The sequence below is a fragment of the Drosophila biarmipes genome, chromosome 3L (assembly GCF_025231255.1).
Source record: "Drosophila biarmipes strain raj3 chromosome 3L, RU_DBia_V1.1, whole genome shotgun sequence".
Lineage (NCBI taxonomy): Eukaryota > Metazoa > Arthropoda > Insecta > Diptera > Drosophilidae > Drosophila > Drosophila biarmipes.
In genome coordinates, this window is record NC_066613.1 from 17,367,213 (window position 1) to 17,393,952 (window position 26,740).

The following is a 26,740-nucleotide window of genomic DNA, read 5'->3' on the forward strand; positions in this document are numbered from 1 at the left end:
TGTGAGTGGAAAATCCGCATCCGCTTTTGAATCCACATCCGCAGTCATCCAGCTCATGGGCTTTTATGCCAGGAACTAGTTGCATTTTTATAAGCGCAGCAGTACCAACTTTTTTTTGTTGCATGACCCCCTTTGGCCGCCGCCCCTGTTGCGTGCCCTACGTAATATTTACTGATGCCACGCCCCCACTCCGTCCCTTTCCGCCCCCCGGAGTGCGCTGTCAAGTGCACTTGTCGGCGTCATGGCTATTTGGGTTCAAAAAAAGGTAGCCCCCTGCCAAATGGTGGGTATAAGCCCCCCGACTGTTGACTGAGCCGATTCACTAAATATTTACCTTGCAGCTGCGTCAGGTTTTTTCTTCTATTTGCCCGAACGCTCCCGGAATTTCAATATTAGTTGCAAAAATATATAAAACGCATATAAAATACAGGTGCAACAGTTTATAACGCCACAAAGGTGAGGCGATTGCAGAGGTTCGAACGGGGGTCTCCGCTGCTCACGTAACATTTCAAAGTGTAGTTAATTGATTTTTCAGCACAATGCCAAGCGCAGAAGCGCCGGGTAAAAATGTGCCACCCACGCGGCCACCCACCAAATTTGCCCAACATGTTGACAGCCACCCACGAAGGCCGCTTTGCATGCAGCACAAAAATTGCAGCACTTGTTTGCTCGCTTTTTACATAAATGCCATAAATTGCGTGTTGTTGTCAGTTGATTTTATTCGGCAAGAGGTTGCCGCAGTGCGAAAAGTGTCGCAAAAGGAGCTGCCACGCCACCCCGTCCCCCTGCCAGGGGGCAGGCGCGATAAATAAACAAAAATTGTGTTTGCTCCCATGAATATGAATAAATATTTGTCGCAGCTGCAGTTCTGCAGCAACAGCATGTGCCCCGAAAAATGAAAGTGTCAACATTTAGGCCAGCTAACTGATTGCTTGAATGACTAACTGACTGAGTGGATGACTGACTGACTGACTGACTGCCTGACTGACGGATGTCGTCGCCAGCAGAAGTTGCCAAAAGCTGTGAATGGCACAGAACTTGTAGCCATCGATGTTTTTGGCAAATTGTTTAAACGAAATGCGAGTGAGTTGTTCGAGCCTGATCGATTGACTGGCAGTTCCTTCGATTGAATGCAGGGCCGGCTGAGTGACAGTTTCCTAATGCAATTTGCTCTTTCCTGATAATAGTTATGGCAAGGAAATCTGCTGGCCAAATTTTACATTTCCAGGGAAGGAAACTTCAATGGAGGGAAATTCGATATCAATACATAATTTTCTGCCGCCCAATGACAGCTGGAAAATCACACTTGAAGCGCTTGCAATCGATTGACAGTCGTAATTCGCTAATTTCAACTTTTGATTGGCAAATTAAACTACAAAAACTATTTGCACCTACAACTTTGCACTTCTCTGCGGAAAGTTTGTCGTTGGCCGCCGGCAAGCTGCTGCTGTCTGCCGCCTGGTCAACAATTTTCTCACAATAATTCCTCGGGTCGCTTCCTGTGACCCCAACACGTAGCTGGGGATGCGGCCAATCAAAAGGAAAAACAAACCGCAACGAGGGGGAAAAGTTGAAGCAGAGCGGAAAGAAATGCAAGTAATATGCAAGCAATTCATACACTTCAACTGAGTATTTTATAATTTCAACTGAAGGATGGAGTAGCAGACACACAGGTCTAAAAATATATTCAAATGCTTATAAAAAAATGTTAATTTTCTTGATAAAAACATGTATTTATAGTACTAATAATACTATAACTATACACCTGCAAAACCTGAACTTTACTAATAATAATTCCCAAAAAAAGTTATGAATTAATTTAAATAGATATAATGTAGGTTGAATCATTTTTTTAAGTAACAATATTAGAAGTCATTTTGCTCCAATTAATTTTAAAGTATTTTTTATTATTTTATAATATTTTCTGTCAGTTTTCTGTAGTAAGGGGCTTTGCCACATCGAGATGAGCATGTCCAGCTGCTCACGTGCCGCATGCTTTGATTTCTTTCGATACGTTTCATTACAACAATCATGCTGTCTCTTTCACTTTCCGTACACCCCTCTCTTTCGCTCTTCTTCACTCGAAGTGGCCTTTCGTGTTTTGCCATCGATGAGAACACGCCGTAACGTTGCGGTTTCGAATTGCAGTGGCCAAGATTCTCAAGAGAGCAGCTAGGAAACTACATTTTGCTTAAAACCCCAAAACAAAAGGCAACTTTTGCATGCCCACAAAACTGGAGAAGGCCAAGGAACATCATCATCCAGGAAAATCAAGAAAGGTCCATTGGTAATCGCAAAATTGCAACAGACCCTTGGCCATTGACCAATGCCCATAGGCAGCACGCATCATGCACTTTTATTATTATGTCAAATATTTTCCTGTCCCTTATGGATTTTCCTTGCCTCACCTGCACTGCGCGAAATTGACAGTGCCACTCTATATTTCACCCCAAGCGACAGTTCATTTGTCTTCTTCTGTCCGACTCCCAAAAACTTTATGGCCAAAAAAGCCACCCACGTGCTGGAATTTAATTTATTTAGCAACTAAATCAATGACAGACACAACATCAGCATTAGAAGTATCGAAAATAGAAATAGAAACAGGAAGTTCTGCTAGAACAATGGCTTCAAATGGCCAGATCTTGTACGAGAGCAGGAAAACTTTTCCTGGGGTAAGGATTGGCTAGTTTCCTATTTAAGTTGGCCAAATCAAAAACGGATTTGCTAGCCAAACTTTGGGAAAAGTGGGGTTCTATAAAGTTAATTTAAGTTTATTGGAGCTTTGGGAAAACACACAATGTTAAGTGCTTCATAAATAATTACCATTGAAATTATTAAAGATTTGGAATCCCTTAAAAGTGGAAACTTATATTTTAATTTTTGTTCTCATAAAAAAAGATCTCAACTCTCAAATAAATTTTTACAAACTTAGGGGAATTTAAGTCATGAATTAAAAGTTCACGAAGTTTTCTCTGTGCCTTTTTTTAAAGCTTGCCAGTGCCTCTCCTCACTTTTCTTTCATATTTTCCAACTTTTTAGACGGCTGCGAGACTTTTCCTCATTGTTTTTGGTCAAGATTCAATGGGGTTTTCTCGAATGCCCACTTAAAAGTGAACGTCCCCAGTCGCACACATGGAAATTTACCATTCTGTTTGTTGTTTAGCTGTCTTTCGCCTTTCTTTCCTTTTTTCATTCACTTATTTTGCTGTTCTTGTTGTAATGCAAAAAGCGCATCAGGCATTTGTATGCATTAGCTGGCAAAACGAACATTTTATGGCAGCTGAGGGGGTAGGAAAAGCTTCGGAAAACTGGGAAAAACTCGAGGCGCAGGGGGTGGGCCAGCCAGGAGAGCTGGGAAATGGCTTTAGCACAAATATGCATGTCGGCACATTCTTGCATAGAATTGCACTTAAGTGCAGAAAATGGCACACAGGGTTAGAGGTGGGGTTGAGGAAAACTGGGGGGAAGCCCGGGGAAAACCGAGAAAATGCGACCAGAGCTGGACAAGGGCTTGTTGGGCACTTATAGGGACGTCATGAAAATCAGGAAACAGGATATATTAAGTTTGAGGAATGGCCAAAGTCTGGACACACCAGTGATGTTGCAGGGTTGTCGCAACAATAAAACAGCCGCAGCAGCAGCTCAAGGAGAGGAATTGCCATAAAACTGCCCCTGGCCACGCCCCTCGCCCCCCGCCCTCAGCCACCGCCTGCGACACTTTTTATGGCCACCCATAAAACAGCAGCAGCAGCAGCAACAGCAGCAACACTAGCAACAGCAGCAGCAACAGCACAGCAGCAACAACGCTGTTTTCAATTGCCTGCCACAATTTCTATTAGTGTAAATATGCAAAGTACATGAAGACATGAGGCTCAACTTCCGCTGAGCTTGGCAATATAAAATGCAAAATGTAACAATGTTGCTGCTCTAGATGTTGCCACTGCTGTTGCTATTGGCATTCAGAGCTACAATTGCTGGCCATATTTAAAAATCTCATTTGCAAACACATTTCCCCTTCACACTTCATTTAAGAGCCAGAAAAAGAGATGGGCAGTGTTGAAAAGCGAAATTTAAGGCAGGCGCCATTAAATGAATGGAGCAACGTTTGAAAGCAGAGCAGAAACATTAGTGAAGCAAATTGCAATGAGCAGGAAAGCAGAGTGAAAATCCGCCTGAATGGCAAAAAAGGGAGGCAGTGGCAATTGCAGAAATGCTAATGACTTAATATCCAGGTAGACACCTGGCAGATACTCCTTTGAAAGCCAGCTGCCGGCAGCGTGTTAATTGGAAATGCTTTTCCACCCAGCTCGGTCCAAATAATTTTATGATTTGCCCAATTAAGTGCTACTTTCGGCCCTTTATCAAGGCAGTTTAATTGCATTATTCACAAGTTGGCATCCTGCATCTAAACAGGCATGGAATGCAATCTTTAATGAGTGGCCGCAAATTAATTATCCTTAAACAAGGGCTTACTTTGGTAATTAAAATTGAAGTTTTTATGGGTTAGCAAAAAATGTTGATTGAATCAGATTATCAATCAATTCTAGAGAATCAAAATATTTGCATTTTACATTTACTTTATTTAATTATAGTAGAAAAGTACCAGAAAGTGTGGCGTCAGGCCATGGTTTAAGGGGAAGACCAAAACTTTTCTCTAAACCACTTAAAATATTTCAATTCTCGTTCAAATTCCATTCGGAAGTCGGACAACAATGGCGCACTTTTCGCCCGTGCCAGACAAATATGAAATATTAATAATCCTGCGAGTTCAGGCCATGGTCATGACTCAAAGTTGTCCGCGTTGGCGTCGGGGCATTAGAAATGCAAATTTCACCGTCGAGCGGCCAGACTCTATCACTTTAATGCCTTTCACTGCGATTCGGCCTGTCTGGCGACCCACTCTCGTTCCTCTTTTTCCCCGATTTTTTTTTTGATTTCCCGGTGAATGCAACACGTGCGCCATAAATCATCTCGGGAGGCGGTCGCCTGATGGTAGGAATACGGTGGGTGGGTGGCAGCTAAGCGCCCGTAGCGAGCCAATTTCAAAAATCAAATCAAAAATAGTTTGCCAACTTCCAAGTGCTTTAACTCCCGGCGAACAATGCAACAAATTGCAGCCCGCGCAGGAGGAACTTTGTAATTGTCTTGCGGAGACACGTGGGCGCCATTGGCATTCCCATGGCCACGACCATGTCACCATTATGACGCTGCCCTGGGCCAGGCCCACTCCTTCGACCATAAGCGAGGTCTTCGCTTTTGTGGTGGGACGGCTTCTTTGGGCTCTTATGAGGTGCCTGCGAAATTCACGATGCCTTGGCATTGTCTGGCCGCATTGCTGGAATGTCCCAGATGCCGAGAAAGACTCTTATCTGGCGCTCCAAAGAGGCAGGGGATCCAGAAAATATACGAGCTTTGGAAATAATGGGGACATTAAGCGATCATGAGAAAAAGACCCCGGTCTTGTAAGTAGTATTGCTAGGCATGAAGATTTATATGAATAATATATGAATATTTTAATACCATTAATAGCAATATTATGTTCTATATTATCTAATATAAGTATCATAAGGTCTTGCTACCCTTTCACCCTATAATATTTAAATATATTAAAGATTACCTAAAAAGTCAAATTTAAAAATAGTTTTTTGGTATAAAACCTAATATTTGTTTGAAATAAATTCCCTAACATAACCTTGGCAATGGGTAAAATTGCTTATATCAAAGGTTAATGGGTACTGAACTCTACTTGCAATACTTTCCGCAGCTGGCCAAAGTAGGCCAGTGAATCCTGATCCCGACTCAGTTCACAATGGTTCAGTTCAACCCAAGCGAACTCAACTCGATTCCCTGATGGACACAAGTGTTTCTGCACCAGCCAAAATTTAATTGAATGAAAAGTTTTTGTCTGACTATGAGGAGCCATGCCCCGCCCCCTCCAGCTTAACCCCTGAGGGTGTGCCGGCTGTTAATTTGCTTTGAATGAAGTCGAACATGTGCGCCACGCCCCCACCGCCTGCTGCACCTGGCGTTGGCACGCATATACAGTACATATGTAGATATCTGAATAGTTCGCTGGCACATCGCCGTGCGTCGCTGCCATTTGTGGGTGCAAATGTCACGTTGACTTGGCCTGCTAGTCGTTTCCGTTTCCGTTGTAACTGTCGTTTTGTTTGCCGCCCAGCTACGTGCTGTGGGTGCTTCGGCGGGCGGTTGGGGGGCCACCCAGTGGGCGACTCGGTGGGTGGGTGGCAGAGCGTGTGCCGTTGACAGGGAGACTGTGTCAAAGGGTCTGACTGCGGCTCCGTCTGATGCTTGATTATGGTGTTAACCCCTGCGTGAACTTGCACCAGGTGTGACCCCATGTCTCTCCCCCCTCTGTCACCCCCACTTTCCCATTCAACTGGCGGCATTTCAATTGGCTCTCGCACAACCCCTGGCCAAAACAGTTTTCATGCTTGTTAGGGAATTTGTATAATGCATAAGTGTCGCCGCCAACTTTGCGTATACGTAATATGCAATGTGGCAAACTCCGTAGACCGTGCCGTGATGATGAGCAATTAGCAAACAATGGCAGCGTTTTCATTTTCACTCGAAACAAACAGTGCCCCTTGTCGTCCAGCGAGCGAGTGCATAAGCGACAGACAGATAGTTGAAATAGGAGTAAAATAGTAGACAGCGCATGGGGAGTCTCATTTTCCACTTGGGAACAAGCTGCCACATCGTTTGTTTATAGTGCACAGAGAGAAATTAGTTATTAATGATCATTTTTGGTTTATCTCGTGAATAACAAGCTGAGGGAATTCCACATTGCTATCTAATTTTATTTTAAATTAAGACCCATATCGCTTGCTTGAGCTTGCTTAATTTTTAGCCTATAGTTGATTTAGTATACAGCTTCAAAAACCTAGTTTACCGTGACTTTTTAAAATAAATAAATAAATCCTATTTCTGATATAGAATTTTTGGTTTATTTTAGCAACGATTTCCCAGTCTTAGAACTTTAAAACTGTGTTTTTCCTGTGCTGCAACCGGAGTTAACTAATGAAACTTGGCTGAAAAAGTGCTGGCCCTGCGAAAGTCCGAACTGGCAGCTCATAATTAAAAGTCAACTGTTTTATGGCGGATTTCGGAGTACTCACCAGTGGGTAAAACGCTGACAGGACTCGCAGTGACGTGCGGCGACCCATCCGCTGGCAGTAATAATTCCGAGGCGCTGTCAAATATTTGGGGCCCCGGGAGAACATCTTCATAATGCAAACTATCCGGCTTCATCAGCGGAGTTGCCTCGGCGGAAGTTGTAAAGTTGTGCTCATCATCAATGTCAAACAGCGTTGCCTCCTGCTGATCCGCTGATGTTGCTGCTGTTGCTGCTGGAGATGTTGCTGCTGTCGCCGGCGATGTTGCTGCTGTTGCTGCTGCATTCCGCTTGCGATTGTAGTACTCGTAGTTGGTTCTCGTTGCTGCCACACTGGCATCGCTGTCATCAGTTGTCGCCGCTGTCGTGGCAGTCGTGGCTATGATTTTATCCTCGACCATAAATTGCACTTTTTTGCGTGAACCCGGCGTGATTGCTATTGCAATGGTGGCTCCACTGGCACCACTGGCTCCACTCGTGGGTGTAGGTGTTGATGTGGCCATGGGCGCACCCGAGGGCGTGGGCGTGGCCGCCGTTCCCGTTGGCGTCGGTATATAGAACTGTGACTTGCCCGCAGGCGTCACCAGTCCAGAGTTCTCGGCCACCGGAGGAGGAAGTGGCTGGAGGGGAGTCGAGCCCACTCCAGGCAACTCCAGTGTGGAGGGGCGCTTCAGTATGGACTTGATGGCTGGCGAAGTGGGCGTCACAGTGAGCACTGTATAGGTCGAACCATTGTTCTCCTCCGGCTGTTCCCTTTCCGCTTGGCCGTCCACCTTGGTCTTAACCGTGGCCATTGGCAGTGCTGCAGGCACACTTGGAACCGCTGCTGTGGGCATTTCCGCCGCCTCATCCGCTTTTTTATTGCGCGGCGGCCGTCGCGGTCCATTAGAAGAGGACTCTCCTCCAGAAACTATAATAATTCGCTCATAACTGTCACCTGGATCGGAGTTATCAGCCGATTTATCGCCCAGGCTGATGCGCTGGCCCGCAATGGCGGCCACATTGGGGCTGTAGAACTTCGAGGTGCTCCTCTTCCGCTCCTGCTGGTCATCGTTCAGCTGGGCATCGGCCACGTCAAAGAGGTCGTGGGGCTGCCGCAGGTTGCCCTGCAGCTTGCCACTTTCGCTTGAGATCAGGTCATAGGGATTGACGTGGCAGCGGAGTATGGAGCGCCGGCTGGAGGCCCTGGAGGAGGGGAGGCCGCTGCTCTGCAGCAGGGACTCGTTGTCCTCCATGAGCCACAGGTCTGTGGGATCGGGAACAGCTGTTGGACTCGGCGCCCCTAATCCTGGGGATTTCTGATTAGAGGGAGCAGGGGCTGGGGGAGGAGGTGCCCTGGTGCGAGTGCGTCCCCTGGGCTGATTGCCCCCCGCCTCGCTGCGACTACGTGACTTGCCATCCGCATCCTTGGCGCTGGGCTCCGGGGACAGGAGTCGCGTCCGTCGCATCAGGTCGTAGGGATCCTTCTGCGGATCCAGAATGGAGGGACGTGATTTCTTCGTGGCACTCACCACACGCATGGTGGCCGCCATGGGTCGTCGCGAGTGCCCGGAACCGCTGACAGCCGGCAGACGCACTGTGCCCCCGCTGGTGGCGCCTATGGTGGCCAGGGGCAGGCGTGACCCCTTGCACTTCTTGCACACACTGGCCTTCTTCACGTCACGTTTCGTGCCATTCAGATACTCGGCGCAGGAGCAGATCACCACGGCCAGAGCTGTGGTGCCCGGGACTCCCTCCGCCGCGGCGAAAATGGCCGCCGCATGGGGATGGTATCCGTAGGATGGGCGTGAGGGAATGCCACGAACCGTTCCGTAGATCCAGGGCTCCGCGTACTTCATCGAGCGTGAGAGGGCGCTGGGCAGGAATTCGGCGGCGGGAACCGGTGGCAGTTGGTAGGCGGCCACCATCTGGTGGTGCCTCTCATGATGGAGCTGCAAGTGCTGCTGCTGCTGTTGCTGCTGCTGCATCTGCTGGTGTTGCTGCTGCAGCTGCTGGTGCTGCTGCTGCATGTGCAGCTGCAACTGCTGCATGGCCTGCATGCCGCTGACGGCGGCTAGAGAAGCGTTCTTGTCCCCGCTGTCACCGCTGCCGAGCGTCTTGAGCCGCTGACTCCACGATTTCTTGGACTTGTCGTACATGAGCTGTATTGGAATGTATTTAGAGAAGTGTTAGAAGGCAAATATTATAAATAAATATATATTATATGGGCATAAATGTAATATAACTTTATTCAAATATCAATTATTAGAGATACTTATATTATAGATGTTAAGATGTGTATCTATAAAAATATCCAATGGAGCAAATACTAAATTTATTTTCTTTTACATTTAAACTTTTTTATATGTGTATTTAAATTAATATGAGTTTAATTTAAAAATGCAGGATATTTATAAGTTACATATAAGTTCGAAAATTTATAAATTTAACCAAAATAAAATCTATTACTACTATTATGTTTTGTATATTTTAAATACTAGAATATATCTATGCTTGTCTTAACATACTAAAAATTTCTTGTAAATTAGTGAGTCCAAAACTACAACTGTTAAACCAATTAATAAGTAAATATACTCTTAAGCCGGAAACCTAAAGCTTCATATTCCTCTCACTTTATATTTTCTATAAGCACTACCAACCTTTCTGTCCCTGTTGCTAGTGCGCTCATAATACCCAATTTAAATTAATGGCTCCGATGCACTCTGTCCTTTGTTGCTCATCAGCTGAAAGCCGCCTGCTGCCTGGAACGAAAAAGATAAAAGGCGGGAAAAATTATTAAAGCGCAACGCGTCCAGCGGGAAATCCGTTTAGAAAAGTTTTATTATTGAAAAAGTTTAAAATGCGATTATGTGCAGGCAGGGGTAAAAGAGTAGTGGCCGTGCTGCTAGGGTTTCATCTAATGTTTGTGTTTCGCCTCCGAGTTTCTGAGTCTAATGAAAGAGGACCAACCCGAAAAAAAATCGTTCTGGATTAGGCGGGAAATTGATCTGCCAGATATTTCATGTTTACCTTAATTAATTTAGCCCGAAATTATTAGCCAGCTCACTTTAGAGGCAGCTGTGCGTTTTCGGCTTCAATCACATCAGTGCTCGAAACTCAATTTGCCACACACAAATCCCCAGCAATTTCTCACAATTCTCTAGCTTATTCCTGCTCCATGGCTGCCAAATCAAATAAACCAGCCAAAAGAATATAAACCGCATTCAAGGCTCTGCCACTTTGCTTTTTTTCTCTTTTCTTTTTTTTTGGGAAAGTTCTTTTCGGGCTGCTTTCACTGGAGATTGGCAGCGAGAGAGAGTTGCTGTAGCACCTACACACTGGCTGAAAAGCGGGCAACTTTGTTTTCATTTCGCCAATGGAACTAGTAGTGGTGAATTTTTGTCATCGTGACCACTTTTCACAATCAGTGGGCCAACCAGAATCTTTTCCGGCTTTCTTGTGGCGACTGTTGCTCTTTCTGTTGCCAGTTGCCTTGAGTTCCGCGATGATGTTGCTGCTGTTGCATCCTGCAACTGGATATTAATCAAAAGGCGAGGCGAACTCCCACGCGAGAGGTGTTGGCCCAGTTTGGAGGCCAGAAGGAACTGGCGCCCGGCTTAGTCTTGGCCAGACTTTCTTATTGTTCCTCTGTATGTTTGTTCGTTTTTGGCTTGGCTTGGCCAGCAAACACGTCCGCGTGCCCCGCTGAAAAATGTTGATAAATGTTGACAATTTTTCCGGCAACCACTCGTGATAAATCTAATTTTTCTCTGGCCCTGGCCAGCGCCTTCAACGTTCGGTTTGTAGTTGCTAGTTGCTAGTAGCATTGTTGTCAACAGCAGCAGCAGTTGTTGCTTTGTTCATGATGTTGCTCTCTTGCAGTTTTGATTACATGGCAGGCGCTGTCCTTGTGTAGGTGTGAAATAAAATTAAAAACGTGTCATTTTTTGCTTTATCGCCTGACGCCCCAGCCCCGTGGGCAAAGTGTGGGTGGAGTGTGACCCGTGACCCCGACAGCAACGGAGCTACACGACAATGTGGCAACATGAACGGTCGCAACAGCAACATGGACAGGGCTGCGATGAAATTTAAGCCACTTTTGTTTGCTGCCGGTGAGACTGATGCTTTGGGGTTATTGAGATTGTAACTACATATGCTTTAAAGCGAATGTCACTTCCTGCAAATATTGCTTATACGCAGGGTGGAACCACCTACCTATCTACTTTTAAAGGTGCAAGTAAATAAATAAACATGGGAAGTGTCAACCAATCACAAGAGATTTGGGTTCAAAATGGAACATTTGTAGAATATTTATAGGTTTTATACCAAACTAAAACAGTGGCAGGCCTTTGCCCATTTAAATCCAAGTGTCAAATAAGTCTAAATAGATTTAGGCTGGCAAATCTCAGAGCTATAAAAATGCAAAATGATTTAAATATTTAGCAAATTTAAACCCAAGTATTCTATGTAATTTTTTGTTTTTGTGGAAAATGTTTTTATCAATCTTTTTAATCCCCCCAAAAATCTCTAAAGAATACAAATCAACTGAAAAGCTTTTTTTGTATTCTTTGAAATTCGTTCCACATTTTTTAGTTGCAAAAAATAATCACCAATTCACCTTAGCCCTTTAGCTTCCCATTTCTTTTGATTCCAATGAATATTCCCAATTCCAGCTGAGCCCTCTTAGCTAAAACGAAATTAGCATTCTCTATTCATTTGAAGCAAATTAAAGGAACTGAAATTTACTTTCATTACTGAATCTCGTTTGAAGTTCATCTTCATTCTATTGATTCCCTGCCATTTCGATAGTTTTGTGAAAGTCTTTCGCTTTGTCTGCGACTTCTTTACCTGGCGCCCACATTTCTCACGCGGCATATTCAGCAATCAGAGGGAAGAATTTGCATTTAATCGGATTTAAGCTGTAATTAAGCACTTTGATTGTCTCTCGCTGGCTGGCTCTGGCCTAATCCGTTTTCCTTCCAGCTTCATAATTTTTCACGCTCAATTGGCCACGACTTCGCCCACGTTTCTTTTTTATTCGCCGCATTTGCGCCAAATGCAATTTGTCATTATAAATTTACGTCAGTTTAGGCAAAGGAAAAGGGCCAGGAGTGCGCGAGGAGCAGGAGGAACCATTACGACAGATGCAGCCAAGTTGCACAAAAGTTTGCGAGAAAAAAAGGAACTCCTGCATTTTTCAATATATTTCCAAGTTGACTCTCTCGCTCGGAGCACAGAACTTTTCCTTTTTCTTTTCGATTTCGTTGTTGTCTTCGCCCTTTGGTGGCTAGGTGTCGGTGGCCCAGCCACCCACGAAACTTGGCCCTTTCACAGATTGATGGTTCTATGAAAAAGTAGTTAACGCCCCATCGAAACTGCAGCCGAAGTCGAAGTCACTGCAAAAGCCGGGCTAATTAAGTGACTGAGGGTTAAGGTTTAATATAAATTCCGGTAATCATTTGCCCATTTGCAGCTGCGCGAACATTTAAAATGCAATTACGCTGCAGATGCGAAATAAAGGAGCTCAGTGGAGCTCAGGGCATATGCAGCTACACCAAGGGCTCCATTGATGTGAGCATATGCTGCCCGTCGGATTGGGATCATGCCATAAGCGGCTTAGCGGACTGCAGCCAGTGGCCGCAGGACATCCAGCCACTCCGGTCTCTCAGGTAAAGCTTGCACATCAAGCATACGCTCCGTTGTGCAGCGCTAAATTAACAATTTCATTTAGCTGCTTGGCAGCAACTTAATTTATTCGAGTGATGACGTTGCCGGCGCCACCGTCGGCAGCCAGCTCGAAAAATTGGCCAAGAAACTGAGGAGGGGGAAGTGTGCAGCAGAACCAGACGACGACGACATAATCACCGCTTTGGAGCGCCAAATTTACGCGTTGCAAACGCTCGGCTAAGCTCGGCTCAGGCTAAGAAACATAAAGTAGTGGGAGGAGTCTGCGGGAGGAGGGTCCTCGAAAGGGATCAGCAGGGGAATAGCACAGAAGCACTGGTAAAAAGTTGGGTGTAAGTAACTAAACTGATTTAGTTTAATAGGTTAATTAAGACATTTGGCATAGTACCTCTTTAATAAACTCAGCATTCTTAAATGTTTTTTTAATGTCACAATATATTATCTCAGGTGGTGCATTTTTAGCATTTCCTTGAAGTCAATGTCATAAGCCGTGAAATGTTTTAAAACAATTTTGACAAATACTTTATAAATTATTTACTTACTGTATGGTTTTTAAATAAATAAATACTAAAGAAATACATTTTTTTTATAACTTCAAAGTGGGTTTTTGGCTCCATTTATTTTTTCCAGTGCATAGCTTGCAGCATTTTCGCCTGGCAAGCGTTGTAGTGGAAGCAGCAGCTGCATCCTGCGCAGGAGATGGAGTAGCAGGAGCCGCATCAGCTGCCTTAAGTCCTCTCCGAAGCCGACGTGTGCAACTTTGGTTCTGCTTCCTGCTCTGCCCCTGCTGCTGCTGCAGTTGCTGTTCTTGCCCCACTGCAGCTGCCACAGGCGGTGGCCAAAAGAACCCGACGGATACGGATGCGATCCCCCGACGAAGATGAAGTGGCTGACGGCAGACGGCTGATGGCTGACTGGCAGCGGAACCCCCAGCGTCTGAGCCGGCACTCCATTTATATTGAATTAAATTTATTGAAAAACTAATGAGGTATCTGCCTGCCATCAGTTGCAGCCTCGTTTCGGCCACAATGCAGCGCCAAACAGTCGGCAGATTTATGCTTAGACAAATTAATTTATGCGCCAGACAGTTAAGTAAATTACGGCAGGCATAAATTGCCAAGCCAGAATGGGGAACTTTTCGGGGCATTAAAGTAATTTACTAAAATGCACACATGCTTTGCCAAAGCGGGGGGAGATGACAACAAACTAATTGAATTTGCTACTTAGTGAAATGTGAAATGTTAACAACTTTTGTGGTACATTCGCATGTAGGCTGCAGGCCGTAGGCTCTAGGCTGTGTAGGCAAACTTTTGCCAGCCAAGTTAACGAGGGGAAGGGCTTCCTTGGCCTTAAAGTGCAGGGGCAGCAGCAGCAGCAGCCATTAAATTTGCACAATTAACCAGACGCAAACGGAGACTGTCTCGCCGGAGTGGCTCAACTTTGCTAAACTAATTAAAATGCATATTCTGCAGCAAGTTTAGCAACTACTGGCAACATAAATGCGAAAACTTTCGCTTGGTCGCCAAGTAACAGGCAACAATGCAACATGCCAGTGCAAATGGGATAGGTAAACAAATGGCCGGGTGGCCTCCCAGCTCGCCGGGATTCACTGTCCTCCAGCCTCTACCACAATCCACATGCAACCGCTGCAGAAGGACGACACGTTGATGACAGTTTTGTCCTGGGTCCAGGGTCTCTGCAATTTGTATAACATGCTGGGCAGTTCCCGCCAACTCCCGGCCACTCCTACTGCGCATTTTGCTAAAGCAAAACTTTTTGTAAACTCATTAGGGCAGTTGGCCAAGCAGGCAGCCAAGCGGCTGCGCTAACCAAACGGGCCAGAACCAAAGCCGAAGCCAGGCCAGCAACGAGGCCGGCGCAGAAGGCAACTTTTTGAAAGAAAACAGCCATCCAGTGACAGGGCGGTACACTAGGAACTTCTAAGCGTTGTATATTATGAGTTGTATATTATTTTATAAACTATAATTTAAAAACCAATCATGTTTTTTCAAAGGAAGCTTAATTACTTAATAATATATATATTTTTAATTTTAAACATGATATGGTTTCATAATGAATACAACTTTCATTTTCTGGGAATAAAAACATATGTGCTTAAATAATCAGCACGTATAATCAAAATGCGACTCTTACGATATCTTTATTTGTACTTTGTACTATAAAATTACAAAACAAGACGAACTCTTCATTAGTATATATTTCTCCCCGTGTAGCAGATGAGCAGGGCCGTGGAAAAAACGTGACCAGGGTCAGTTGTTATGTAGCTGGGGCACCAGGACCTCTGCTGAACACCGGGATAAACAAAAGGCAGGACCGGGCCAAGATAAACAGGCAACTTCTTATGCAGGCTCGGGCTCACTGTCGCTTTTCATGCGGCTAAACACGACCGACGGTGCAGTTGAAATTTTATTTATTGCATTAACTCGAGACCGTTTCCTTGGCGGTTGGAAAAGTGGGCGGGACCGGCACCTTGGCTGGGGGTGGCCCATAATAAACATAATGAAAATTATGCTCATAATGAAGCGCACTAATCGACTGCCAGTGGCTTTAAGATGGGGAATTGATTTAAATTCGCATTCACAGGATGTTGGTGCCGTTTAACATTCGAGTAGATACGCATATAAATACAATTTATAGAAATTAACATATGGGAAAGTGCTTCTTCTGCCACCAAATTGATTGTGTGGAAAATTTAATGGGCATGCGACATTTTTCATAGCCTACTTTTGAGTGTTTGCAAATTGCATCGCCCACAGACTGCATAATTGCGAGCATATGTAAAACAACACCCCCCTTGCATGCGTGTGTGTGCGAGTGTGTTTTTTTAATTGTTAACACTCACATTCACTTTGGCTGAGGTTTCTGCTCTGTTTGAACATCGCAACTCATTTCAATAATAAAATTGACTTGCTGGCCGCATTATGTGCGCCACTTATTTATTATCCTGGCATAGCGGGCTTCGGGCGGCATTTATTAATATTATTTGAGGGAAAATAATGATGTTGGTGCTCAGTTAAGTGTAAAGCACTTTGTGAATATTATTTTCCAATTAAGCGCGGCCCCAAAAGTCCCCAATCATGCATTCGCGTCAGCTGAAAAATGCGTTTCGGCATCGAGTTCGGTCCTCGGGTTCAATGCACCCGGGGCTCTCATAAATTCCCCAAAGGCTTGCGGTCATCAGGAGATAAATGCTGAACGGCTTAGATGATTTGTCTTGACACGTGTCAAGATGCTGCCCAGAGAACTCAATTAGTGGCTGCCGCAAATTGGCCTCAGTTGATAGTTACATTGAGGTTGCTTCTGTCCACATCCATGTCGTTGTCTCAATTTGAGGAGGCGGCAACAGGAGTTGTGACAGCCAACAATAATATTCACAACTGAGGTCAAAATAATGGACCCGAAAAGGACATCAAGTTAGTTATGAGATAACTTGAGTTATTAAACGCCAATTTAGATGTGGGATACCACTAAGAACACAATAACATTATACATTCAAAGCGTTCTTTAAAAAGAGGGTTAACGTTTTTGGGTTTTGGCCCATTTTCATGTTGGATTATTCGTATTTCCAGTGGCTTCAGTAGGGCACCCAAAACTACACTTCTAAATTCTATAACTTGACTCATTTCAACGCGATTTTTATGTGGGATACCTCTTTGAGTTTGTGGTTCAATATTCTAACATTTTACATTTAAATTTTCCTTTTACAAGAGGGACGAAATTTTGGCCCATTTTCATGTCGGATTTTTCCGTATTTCCAATGGTTTTCAGTAGGGCACCAAAAACTGCACCTTGACTTTTCATAACTTGACTCGTTTCAACCCGATTTTGATGTGGGATACCTCTATGAGTTTGTGGTTGAATTCTCTAACATTCTACATTTAAATTTTCCTTTTACAAGCGGGTCGAAAGTTTGGCCCATTTTCATGTCGTATTTTTCCGTATTTCCAATGGTTTTCAGTAGGGCACCAAAAACTGCACCTTGACTTTTCATAACTTGACTCATTTCAACCCGATTTTGATGTGGGATACCTCTATGAGTTTGTGGTTGAATTCTCTAACATTCTTATTTTAAATTTTCCTTTTACAAGCGGGTCGAAAGTTTGGCCCATTTTCATGTCGTATTTTTCCGTATTTCCAATGGTTTTCAGTAGGGCACCAAAAACTGCACCTTGACTTTTCATAACTTGACTCATTTCAACCCGATTTTGATGTGGGATACCTCTATGAGTTTGTGGTTGAATTCTCTAACATTCTACATTTAAATTTTCCTTTTACAAGCGGGTCGAAAGTTTGGCCCATTTTCATGTCGTATTTTTCCGTATTTCCAATGGTTTTCAGTAGGGCACCAAAAACTGCACCTTGACTTTTCATAACTTGACTCATTTCAACCCGATTTTGATGTGGGATACCTCTATGAGTTTGTGGTTGAATTCTCTAACATTCTTATTTTAAATTTTCCTTTTACAAGCGGGTCGAAAGTTTGGCCCATTTTCATGTCGTATTTTTCCGTATTTCCAATGGTTTTCAGTAGGGCACCAAAAACTGCACCTTGACTTTTCATAACTTGACTCATTTCAACCCGATTTTGATGTGGGATACCTCTATGAGTTTGTGGTTGAATTCTCTAACATTCTACATTTAAATTTTCCTTTTACAAGCGGGTCGAAAGTTTGGCCCATTTTCATGTCGTATTTTTCCGTATTTCCAATGGTTTTCAGTAGGGCACCAAAAACTGCACCTTGACTTTTCATAACTTGACTCATTTCAACCCGATTTTGATGTGGGATACCTCTATGAGTTTGTGGTTGAATTCTCTAACATTCTTATTTTAAATTTTCCTTTTACAAGCGGGTCAAAAGTTTGGCCCATTTTCATGTCGGATTTTTCCGTATTTCCAATGGTTTTCAGTAGGGCACCAAAAACTGCACCTTGACTTTTCATAACATGACTCATTTCAACCCGATTTTGATGTGGGATACCTCTATGAGTTTGTGGTTATATTCTCTAACATTTTCCTTTTAAATTTTCCTTTTACAAGAGGGACGAAATTTTGGCCCATTTTCATGTCGGATTTTTCCGTATTTCCAATGGTTTTCAGTAGGGCACCAAAAACTGCACCTTGACTTTTCATAACTTGACTCATTTCAACCCGATTTTGATGTGGGATACCTCTATGAGTTTGTGGTTGAATTCTCTAACATTCTACATTTAAATTTTCCTTTTACAAGCGGGTCGAAAGTTTGGCCCATTTTCATGTCGTATTTTTCCGTATTTCCAATGGTTTTCAGTAGGGCACCAAAAACTGCACCTTGACTTTTCATAACTTGACTCATTTCAACCCGATTTTGATGTGGGATACCTCTATGAGTTTGTGGTTGAATTCTCTAACATTCTACATTTAAATTTTCCTTTTACAAGCGGGTCGAAAGTTTGGCCCATTTTCATGTCGTATTTTTCCGTATTTCCAATGGTTTTCAGTAGGGCACCAAAAACTGCACCTTGACTTTTCATAACTTGACTCATTTCAACCCGATTTTGATGTGGGATACCTCTATGAGTTTGTGGTTGAATTCTCTAACATTCTACATTTAAATTTTCCTTTTACAAGCGGGTCGAAAGTTTGACCCATTTTCATGCCGTATTTTTCCGTATTTCCAATGGTTTTCAGTAGGGCACCAGAAACTGCACCTTGACTTTTCATAACTTGACTCATTTCAACCCGATTTTGATGTGGGATACCTCTATGAGTTTGTGGTTGAATTCTCTAACATTCTACATTTAAATTTTCCTTTTACAAGCGGGTCGAAAGTTTGACCCATTTTCATGCCGTATTTTTCCGTATTTCCAATGGTTTTCAGTAGGGCACCAAAAACTGCACCTTGACTTTTCATAACTTGACTCGTTTCAACCCGATTTTGATGTGGGATACCTCTATGAGTTTGTGGTTGAATTCTCTAACATTCTACATTTAAATTTTCCTTTTACAAGCGGGTCGAAAGTTTGGCCCATTTTCATGTCGTATTTTTCCGTATTTCCAATGGTTTTCAGTAGGGCACCAAAAACTGCACCTTGACTTTTCATAACTTGACTCATTTCAACCCGATTTTGATGTGGGATACCTCTATGAGTTTGTGGTTGAATTCTCTAACATTCTACATTTAAATTTTCCTTTTACAAGCGGGTCGAAAGTTTGGCCCATTTTCATGTCGTATTTTTCCGTATTTCCAATGGTTTTCAGTAGGGCACCAAAAACTGCACCTTGACTTTTCATAACTTGACTCATTTCAACCCGATTTTGATGTGGGATACCTCTATGAGTTTGTGGTTGAATTCTCTAACATTCTTATTTTAAATTTTCCTTTTACAAGCGGGTCAAAAGTTTGGCCCATTTTCATGTCGGATTTTTCCGTATTTCCAATGGTTTTCAGTAGGGCACCAAAAACTGCACCTTGACTTTTCATAACATGACTCATTTCAACCCGATTTTGATGTGGGATACCTCTATGAGTTTGTGGTTATATTCTCTAACATTTTCCTTTTAAATTTTCCTTTTACAAGAGGGACGAAATTTTGGCCCATTTTCATGTCGGATTTTTCCGTATTTCCAATGGTTTTCAGTAGGGCACCAAAAACTGCACCTTGACTTTTCATAACTTGACTCATTTCAACCCGATTTTGATGTGGGATACCTCTATGAGTTTGTGGTTGAATTCTCTAACATTCTACATTTAAATTTTCCTTTTACAAGCGGGTCGAAAGTTTGGCCCATTTTCATGTCGTATTTTTCCGTATTTCCAATGGTTTTCAGTAGGGCACCAAAAACTGCACCTTGACTTTTCATAACTTGACTCATTTCAACCCGATTTTGATGTGGGATACCTCTATGAGTTTGTGGTTGAATTCTCTAACATTCTACATTTAAATTTTCCTTTTACAAGCGGGTCGAAAGTTTGGCCCATTTTCATGTCGTATTTTTCCGTATTTCCAATGGTTTTCAGTAGGGCACCAAAAACTGCACCTTGACTTTTCATAACTTGACTCATTTCAACCCGATTTTGATGTGGGATACCTCTATGAGTTTGTGGTTGAATTCTCTAACATTCTACATTTAAATTTTCCTTTTACAAGCGGGTCGAAAGTTTGACCCATTTTCATGCCGTATTTTTCCGTATTTCCAATGGTTTTCAGTAGGGCACCAGAAACTGCACCTTGACTTTTCATAACTTGACTCATTTCAACCCGATTTTGATGTGGGATACCTCTATGAGTTTGTGGTTGAATTCTCTAACATTCTACATTTAAATTTTCCTTTTACAAGCGGGTCGAAAGTTTGACCCATTTTCATGCCGTATTTTTCCGTATTTCCAATGGTTTTCAGTAGGGCACCAAAAACTGCACCTTGACTTTTCATAACTTGACTCGTTTCAACCCGATTTTGATGTGGGATACCTCTATGAGTTTGTGGTTGAATTCTCTAACATTCTACATTTAAATTTTCCTTTTACAAGCGGGTCGAAAGTTTGGCCCATTTTCATGTCGTATTTTTCCGTATTTCCAATGGTTTTCAGTAGGGCACCAAAAACTGCACCTTGACTTTTCATAACTTGACTCATTTCAACCCGATTTTGATGTGGGATACCTCTATGAGTTTGTGGTTGAATTCTCTAACATTCTACATTTAAATTTTCCTTTTACAAGCGGGTCGAAAGTTTGGCCCATTTTCATGTCGTATTTTTCCGTATTTCCAATGGTTTTCAGTAGGGCACCAAAAACTGCACCTTGACTTTTCATAACTTGACTCATTTCAACCCGATTTTGATGTGGGATACCTCTATGAGTTTGTGGTTGAATTCTCTAACATTCTACATTTAAATTTTCCTTTTACAAGCGGGTCGAAAGTTTGGCCCATTTTCATGTCGTATTTTTCCGTATTTCCAATGGTTTTCAGTAGGGCACCAAAAACTGCACCTTGACTTTTCATAACTTGACTCATTTCAACCCGATTTTGATGTGGGATACCTCTATGAGTTTGTGGTTATATTCTCTAACATTTTCCTTTTAAATTTTCCTTTTACAAGAGGGACGAAATTTTGGCCCATTTTCATGTCGGATTTTTCCGTATTTCCAATGGTTTTCAGTAGGGCACCAAAAACTGCACCTTGACTTTTCATAACTTGACTCATTTCAACCCGATTTTGATGTGGGATACCTCTATGAGTTTGTGGTTATATTCTCTAACATTTTCCTTTTAAATTTTCCTTTTACAAGAGGGACGAAATTTTGGCCCATTTTCATGTCGGATTTTTCCGTATTTCCAATGGCTTTCAGTATGGACACCCAAAACTACACTTCTAAATTCTATAACTTGACTCATTTCAACCCGATTTTGATGTGGGATACCTCTATGAGTTTGTGGTTGAATTCTCTAACATTCTTATTTTAAATTTTCCTTTTACAAGCTGGTCGAAAGTTTGGCCCATTTTCATGTCGTATTTTTCCGTATTTCCAATGGTTTTCAGTAGGGCACCAAAAACTGCACCTTGACTTTTCATAACTTGACTCATTTCAACCCGATTTTGATGTGGGATACCTCTATGAGTTTGTGGTTGAATTCTCTAACATTCTACATTTAAATTTTCCTTTTACAAGCGGGTCGAAAGTTTGACCCATTTTCATGCCGTATTTTTCCGTATTTCCAATGGCTTTCAGTATGGACACCCAAAACTACACTTCTAAATTCTATAACTTGACTCATTTCAACCCGATTTCGATGTGGGATACCTCTTTGAGCTTGTGGATGAATTCTCTAACATTCTTATTTTAAATTTTCCTTTTACAAGCGGGTCGAAAGTTTGGCCCATTTTCATGTCGGATTTTTCCGTATTTCCAATGGTTTTCAGTAGGGCACCAAAAACTGCACCTTGACTTTTCATAACTTGACTCATTTCAACCCGATTTTGATGTGGGATACCTCTATGAGTTTGTGGTTATATTCTCTAACATTTTCCTTTTAAATTTTCCTTTTACAAGAGGGACGAAATTTTGGCCCATTTTCATGTCGGATTTTTCCGTATTTCCAATGGTTTTCAGTAGGGCACCAAAAACTGCACCTTGACTTTTCATAACTTGACTCATTTCAACCCGATTTTGATGTGGGATACCTCTATGAGTTTGTGGTTGAATTCTCTAACATTCTACATTTAAATTTTCCTTTTACAAGCGGGTCGAAAGTTTGACCCATTTTCATGCCGTATTTTTCCGTATTTCCAATGGTTTTCAGTAGGGCACCAAAAACTGCACCTTGACTTTTCATAACTTGACTCATTTCAACCCGATTTTGATGTGGGATACCTCTTTGAGTTTGTGGTTAAATTCTCTAACATTCTGCATTTAAATTTTCCTTTCACAAGAGGGTCGAAAATTTGGCCCATTTTCATGTCGGATTTTTCCGTATTTCCAATGGCTTTCAGTATGGACACCCAAAACTACACTTCTAAATTCTATAACTTGACTCATTTCAACCCGATTTCGATGTGGGATACCTCTTTGAGCTTGTGGATGAATTCTCTAACATTCTACATTTAAATTTTCCTTTTACAAGCGGGTCGAATGTTTGGCCCATTTTCATGTCGTATTTTTCCGTATTTCCAATGGTTTTCAGTAGGGCACCAAAAACTGCACCTTGACTTTTCATAACTTGACTCATTTCAACCCGATTTTGATGTGGGATACCTCTATGAGTTTGTGGTTGAATTCTCTAACATTCTACATTTAAATTTTCCTTTTACAAGCGGGTCGAAAGTTTGGCCCATTTTCATGTCGTATTTTTCCGTATTTCCAATGGTTTTCAGTAGGGCACCAAAAACTGCACCTTGACTTTTCATAACTTGACTCATTTCAACCCGATTTTGATGTGGGATACCTCTATGAGTTTGTGGTTGAATTCTCTAACATTCTACATTTAAATTTTCCTTTTACAAGCGGGTCGAAAGTTTGACCCATTTTCATGCCGTATTTTTCCGTATTTCCAATGGTTTTCAGTAGGGCACCAAAAACTGCACCTTGACTTTTCATAACTTGACTCATTTCAACCCGATTTTGATGTGGGATACCTCTATGAGTTTGTGGTTGAATTCTCTAACATTCTACATTTAAATTTTCCTTTTACAAGCGGGTCGAAAGTTTGGCCCATTTTCATGTCGTATTTTTCCGTATTTCCAATGGTTTTCAGTAGGGCACCAAAAACTGCACCTTGACTTTTCATAACTTGACTCATTTCAACCCGATTTTGATGTGGGATACCTCTATGAGTTTGTGGTTGAATTCTCTAACATTCTACATTTAAATTTTCCTTTTACAAGCGGGTCGAAAGTTTGGCCCATTTTCATGTCGTATTTTTCCGTATTTCCAATGGTTTTCAGTAGGGCACCAAAAACTGCACCTTGACTTTTCATAACTTGACTCATTTCAACCCGATTTTGATGTGGGATACCTCTATGAGTTTGTGGTTGAATTCTCTAACATTCTACATTTAAATTTTCCTTTTACAAGCGGGTCGAAAGTTTGGCCCATTTTCATGTCGTATTTTTCCGTATTTCCAATGGTTTTCAGTAGGGCACCAAAAACTGCACCTTGACTTTTCATAACTTGACTCATTTCAACCCGATTTTGATGTGGGATACCTCTATGAGTTTGTGGTTATATTCTCTAACATTTTCCTTTTAAATTTTCCTTTTACAAGAGGGACGAAATTTTGGCCCATTTTCATGTCGGATTTTTCCGTATTTCCAATGGTTTTCAGTAGGGCACCAAAAACTGCACCTTGACTTTTCATAACTTGACTCATTTCAACCCGATTTTGATGTGGGATACCTCTATGAGTTTGTGGTTATATTCTCTAACATTTTCCTTTTAAATTTTCCTTTTACAAGAGGGACGAAATTTTGGCCCATTTTCATGTCGGATTTTTCCGTATTTCCAATGGTTTTCAGTAGGGCACCAAAAACTGCACCTTGACTTTTCATAACTTGACTCATTTCAACCCGATTTTGATGTGGGATACCTCTATGAGTTTGTGGTTAAATTCTCTAACATTCTGCATTTAAATTTTCCTTTCACAAGAGGGTCGAAAATTTGGCCCATTTTCATGTCGGATTTTTCCGTATTTCCAATGGCTTTCAGTATGGACACCCAAAACTACACTTCTAAATTCTATAACTTGACTCATTTCAACCCGATTTCGATGTGGGATACCTCTTTGAGCTTGTGGTTGAATTCTCTAACATTCTGCATTTAATTTTTCTTTTTATGAGAGTGTCGAAAATTTTGCCCATTTTCATTTTGGATTATTTCCTATTTCCAATGGTTTTCAGAAAGGGCACCAAACTGCACTTTTTACTTTTTTATAACTTGAGTTACTTTCATATTCACTGCGTTTGTCTAGTGAATTACTTAGAAATTATTTTATCAGTAGACGGTGTTTATTAAATTTGAAGTAGATAATGGCTTAATTGATTGTATGGTTTTTTGTTTAGATAAGGGAATTATGTCCGTAATTATTTTGAATTTATTAAATAATGATTTATTATGGGAAAATGTATAGTAACAATTTTTTTCGATTCCTTATTCTTAAGCCCAGTAAAAACCTGATTGCTTTGGTATGAGTGTGTGTTTATTTATATGTTTTGTAAACTTTGAAATGCTTAATTATTAATTGTATAAAGTTGTGCAGTGCCCGCCACTTAAACTAATGATATTATGTGCTTAGTAAATTCTTGGATAATTTGGAGAGATCGAAATTACACAGAGATATACAAATTGAATAGGTAATGCTGGTTTTGGAAACTATGCCTAAGTCATAGCTTTAGAAACCGCTTTCTCCTGAGAATCCTGATCTTCCTTGCTTCTTACAGTTCCGTGCTCTCCATTTTGGGATTGGCATTCTTGATTCCCAGGCTCTTCAGTTTCCGAAGTCGCTGGATCTGATGACGCAGCTTGTGCCGAAAGACGATCTGGTGGTTAACAGTCTTCAACTCGTCGACGCTGCAGCCCTTCAAATTCCGCACCGTTTTGGCCAGGAGTGTGTCGGTGATGAAGTACTTGGCCTTGGACAGCCTCATGTACTCCACATTTTTCTGGGCCAGCTGCTGGCGGTACAGATAGAGGTGGTAGCCCACGCTCGGCGACCTGTGTTGCTGCTGCTGATAGCGATGTTGCTGCTGCTGCTGGGCGATAGTTGCTGCCGGTTGGCTGCCGCACTCGTTGATAAGTTTCTGGTAGCGGGGCATTTTTGCTCGATTTATGGATAAATGCTTCGTGAAAGTTTCAAATTTCAGATTCTTCAAGACTCTGAAATGCTTTGGCTGATTTTTCAAAAACGTTGCAGCTGCGAATATTTTAATCCGATGTTGCTGGTCCAACGTTTGTAGATCGTTTGATGTCTCTGCCACCACCCACAATGCTTTTTATACACCGTCGAAGGCCCGTCTTTACCTGGCCCCTGCGATCCCGACTTTTTTGGCATCCTCTACCATCGAGCCCTTGTACCTGACCCATCCTACCTGCCTTTTTTGACTTATGCCCCTTTGGCTGGCGTAATAAAAAACAATTCATTCTTAATCTGCTGCCGGTCGTAAAGTTTTAGTATTTTGCAAACACTTTCATTCTTAATCCGTTCCACTAATCCGCCCACGCGGCCGCCCCGGCAATTTACAACAAAAAATACATATCTCAACTGGCGTGTATAAAAAGATTAAGTGACATTACACAACGTATTTTCCCGAGCAGCTGAAAACATTTGCAGGCGGCTGCCGGATGAACAAGCATTTTCCTGTCGCGGAAAAGGGTGAACTGCAGCAAAGGATATAGCTGCCGGGCAGGATTAGCGGCAGGAGACAGCTGCTGGGACGCCTTTCGGGATTCATTAATGATCTCTCAGAAATATGGCAGACGCCCGATGATCGATATGCATAATGACTTCCAGTACTGAGAAAAATTGTTGGATTTTATGGGCAACATTTGTATTTAATTGCTATAAATATATATATTGAGGAAACCATCTTAAAAGTCTTTTTTACAATTTATGTTCTATATTTATTGTGTATAACCTATTGCGATTTTTTTTAATTTTTTTGTTTTTTTTAATTAATTATTATTTTATTATTGTTTAATGAATTTATATGCCTTGGTGAATATATTATATTATTATTATAAAAACTATTATTATGCTATCTTTGACATATCTGAAACATGCCCAACTTTTTTAAGCTTTTCCCCAACCTCACATTATTCATTATTTGTATAAAGAGAACGACTTTGCCAGTCATTCAAAAGGCCGAGATTAAGTTTCATAACTGCCTTGTCAGTGGAGGGCAGCAGTGCAAAGTGCACTCAGGAGAAAATGGAATGGAAAATGTCGCCAAGATTTCAGAGCAACTTTTTATATTTTCACTTTTTTTGCCTTTGCATAAACCATCGTGTCAAGTTCCTGATCAAATAACACAAAGTTCAACAAACTAAAATAAATACGGTGCAACAAAAATAAAAGTAATCAGTTGAGACGGGCAGAAAGAGGTGGAAAAATTCAGGAGGCCAAAGCGATAGACCTCTGGCAAAATTATGACCAACTTTTGCTTTTTTATTCTGTCTCAAAACTTAACGAGACGAAACGAAACTTTTCAAAGTTGAATGTTGAAATAAGCAATTTTCGCGTTCAACTAAAGAACATATATACATAGACTAGACAAGAAGGGCTTGAGAAAATATAAAAAAGATTGAAAAGTAATTGCATTCAAGAGCCAGTAGTTAAAAATTTATGGCCATAGTGCCCAAGAATCTGGGGAAAAGGAAAAAGAGTGAAAAAATGTATCTGAGCTAGTGTTTTTGCTACTGCCCCTGCTGCTGGGAAATATTGAAAATGTA

At 41.9% G+C, this 26,740-nt stretch overlaps 2 protein-coding genes and 1 long non-coding RNA gene across 10 annotated transcripts in view; all 3 read right to left on the reverse strand.

The window, feature by feature from the left end:
- The window catches only part of LOC108035189 (uncharacterized), a 34,439-nt gene extending 24,560 nt beyond the window's left edge, over positions 1-9,879 (reverse strand). Inside the window, exons 1-2 of the mRNA XM_017110679.3 lie at positions 9,775-9,879; positions 7,140-9,276 (exon numbers count right to left, since the gene is read on the reverse strand). Coding sequence (XP_016966168.1) covers positions 7,140-9,273 — 2,134 coding nt within the window. The 5' untranslated portion in view covers positions 9,274-9,276; positions 9,775-9,879. The remainder of the gene's footprint in view (positions 1-7,139; positions 9,277-9,774) is intronic.
- A 6,442-nt stretch (positions 9,880-16,321) lies between these two features.
- LOC127010914 (uncharacterized) lies at positions 16,322-21,131 on the reverse strand. 8 transcript variants are annotated; one of them, XR_007763809.1, is made up of 3 exons: positions 19,320-21,131; positions 17,800-17,989; positions 16,322-16,849 (listed from the first exon to the last, which is right to left on the reverse strand). It is a non-coding gene; the product is annotated as an uncharacterized LOC127010914 (long non-coding RNA). The 8 variants fall into 8 exon arrangements; XR_007763810.1 differs by lacking the exon at positions 17,800-17,989 and adding an exon at positions 18,750-18,939; XR_007763815.1 differs by lacking the exon at positions 16,322-16,849 and adding an exon at positions 16,918-17,039.
- Positions 21,132-24,473: 3,342 nt separating this feature from the next.
- On the reverse strand, positions 24,474-25,388 carry LOC108035191 (uncharacterized). The gene has a single exon (XM_017110681.3). The coding sequence runs from the start codon at positions 25,105-25,107 to the stop codon at positions 24,727-24,729; it is 381 nt and encodes a 126-aa protein (XP_016966170.1). The 5' UTR covers positions 25,108-25,388; the 3' UTR covers positions 24,474-24,726.
- Positions 25,389-26,740: the final 1,352 nt, after the last annotated feature.

Excerpts from the sequence above, each read along its gene's own strand:
- LOC108035191 (XM_017110681.3), bottom strand. The coding sequence starts at position 25,107 with ATGCCCCGCTACCAGAAACTTATCAACGAGTGCGGCAGCCAACCGGCA.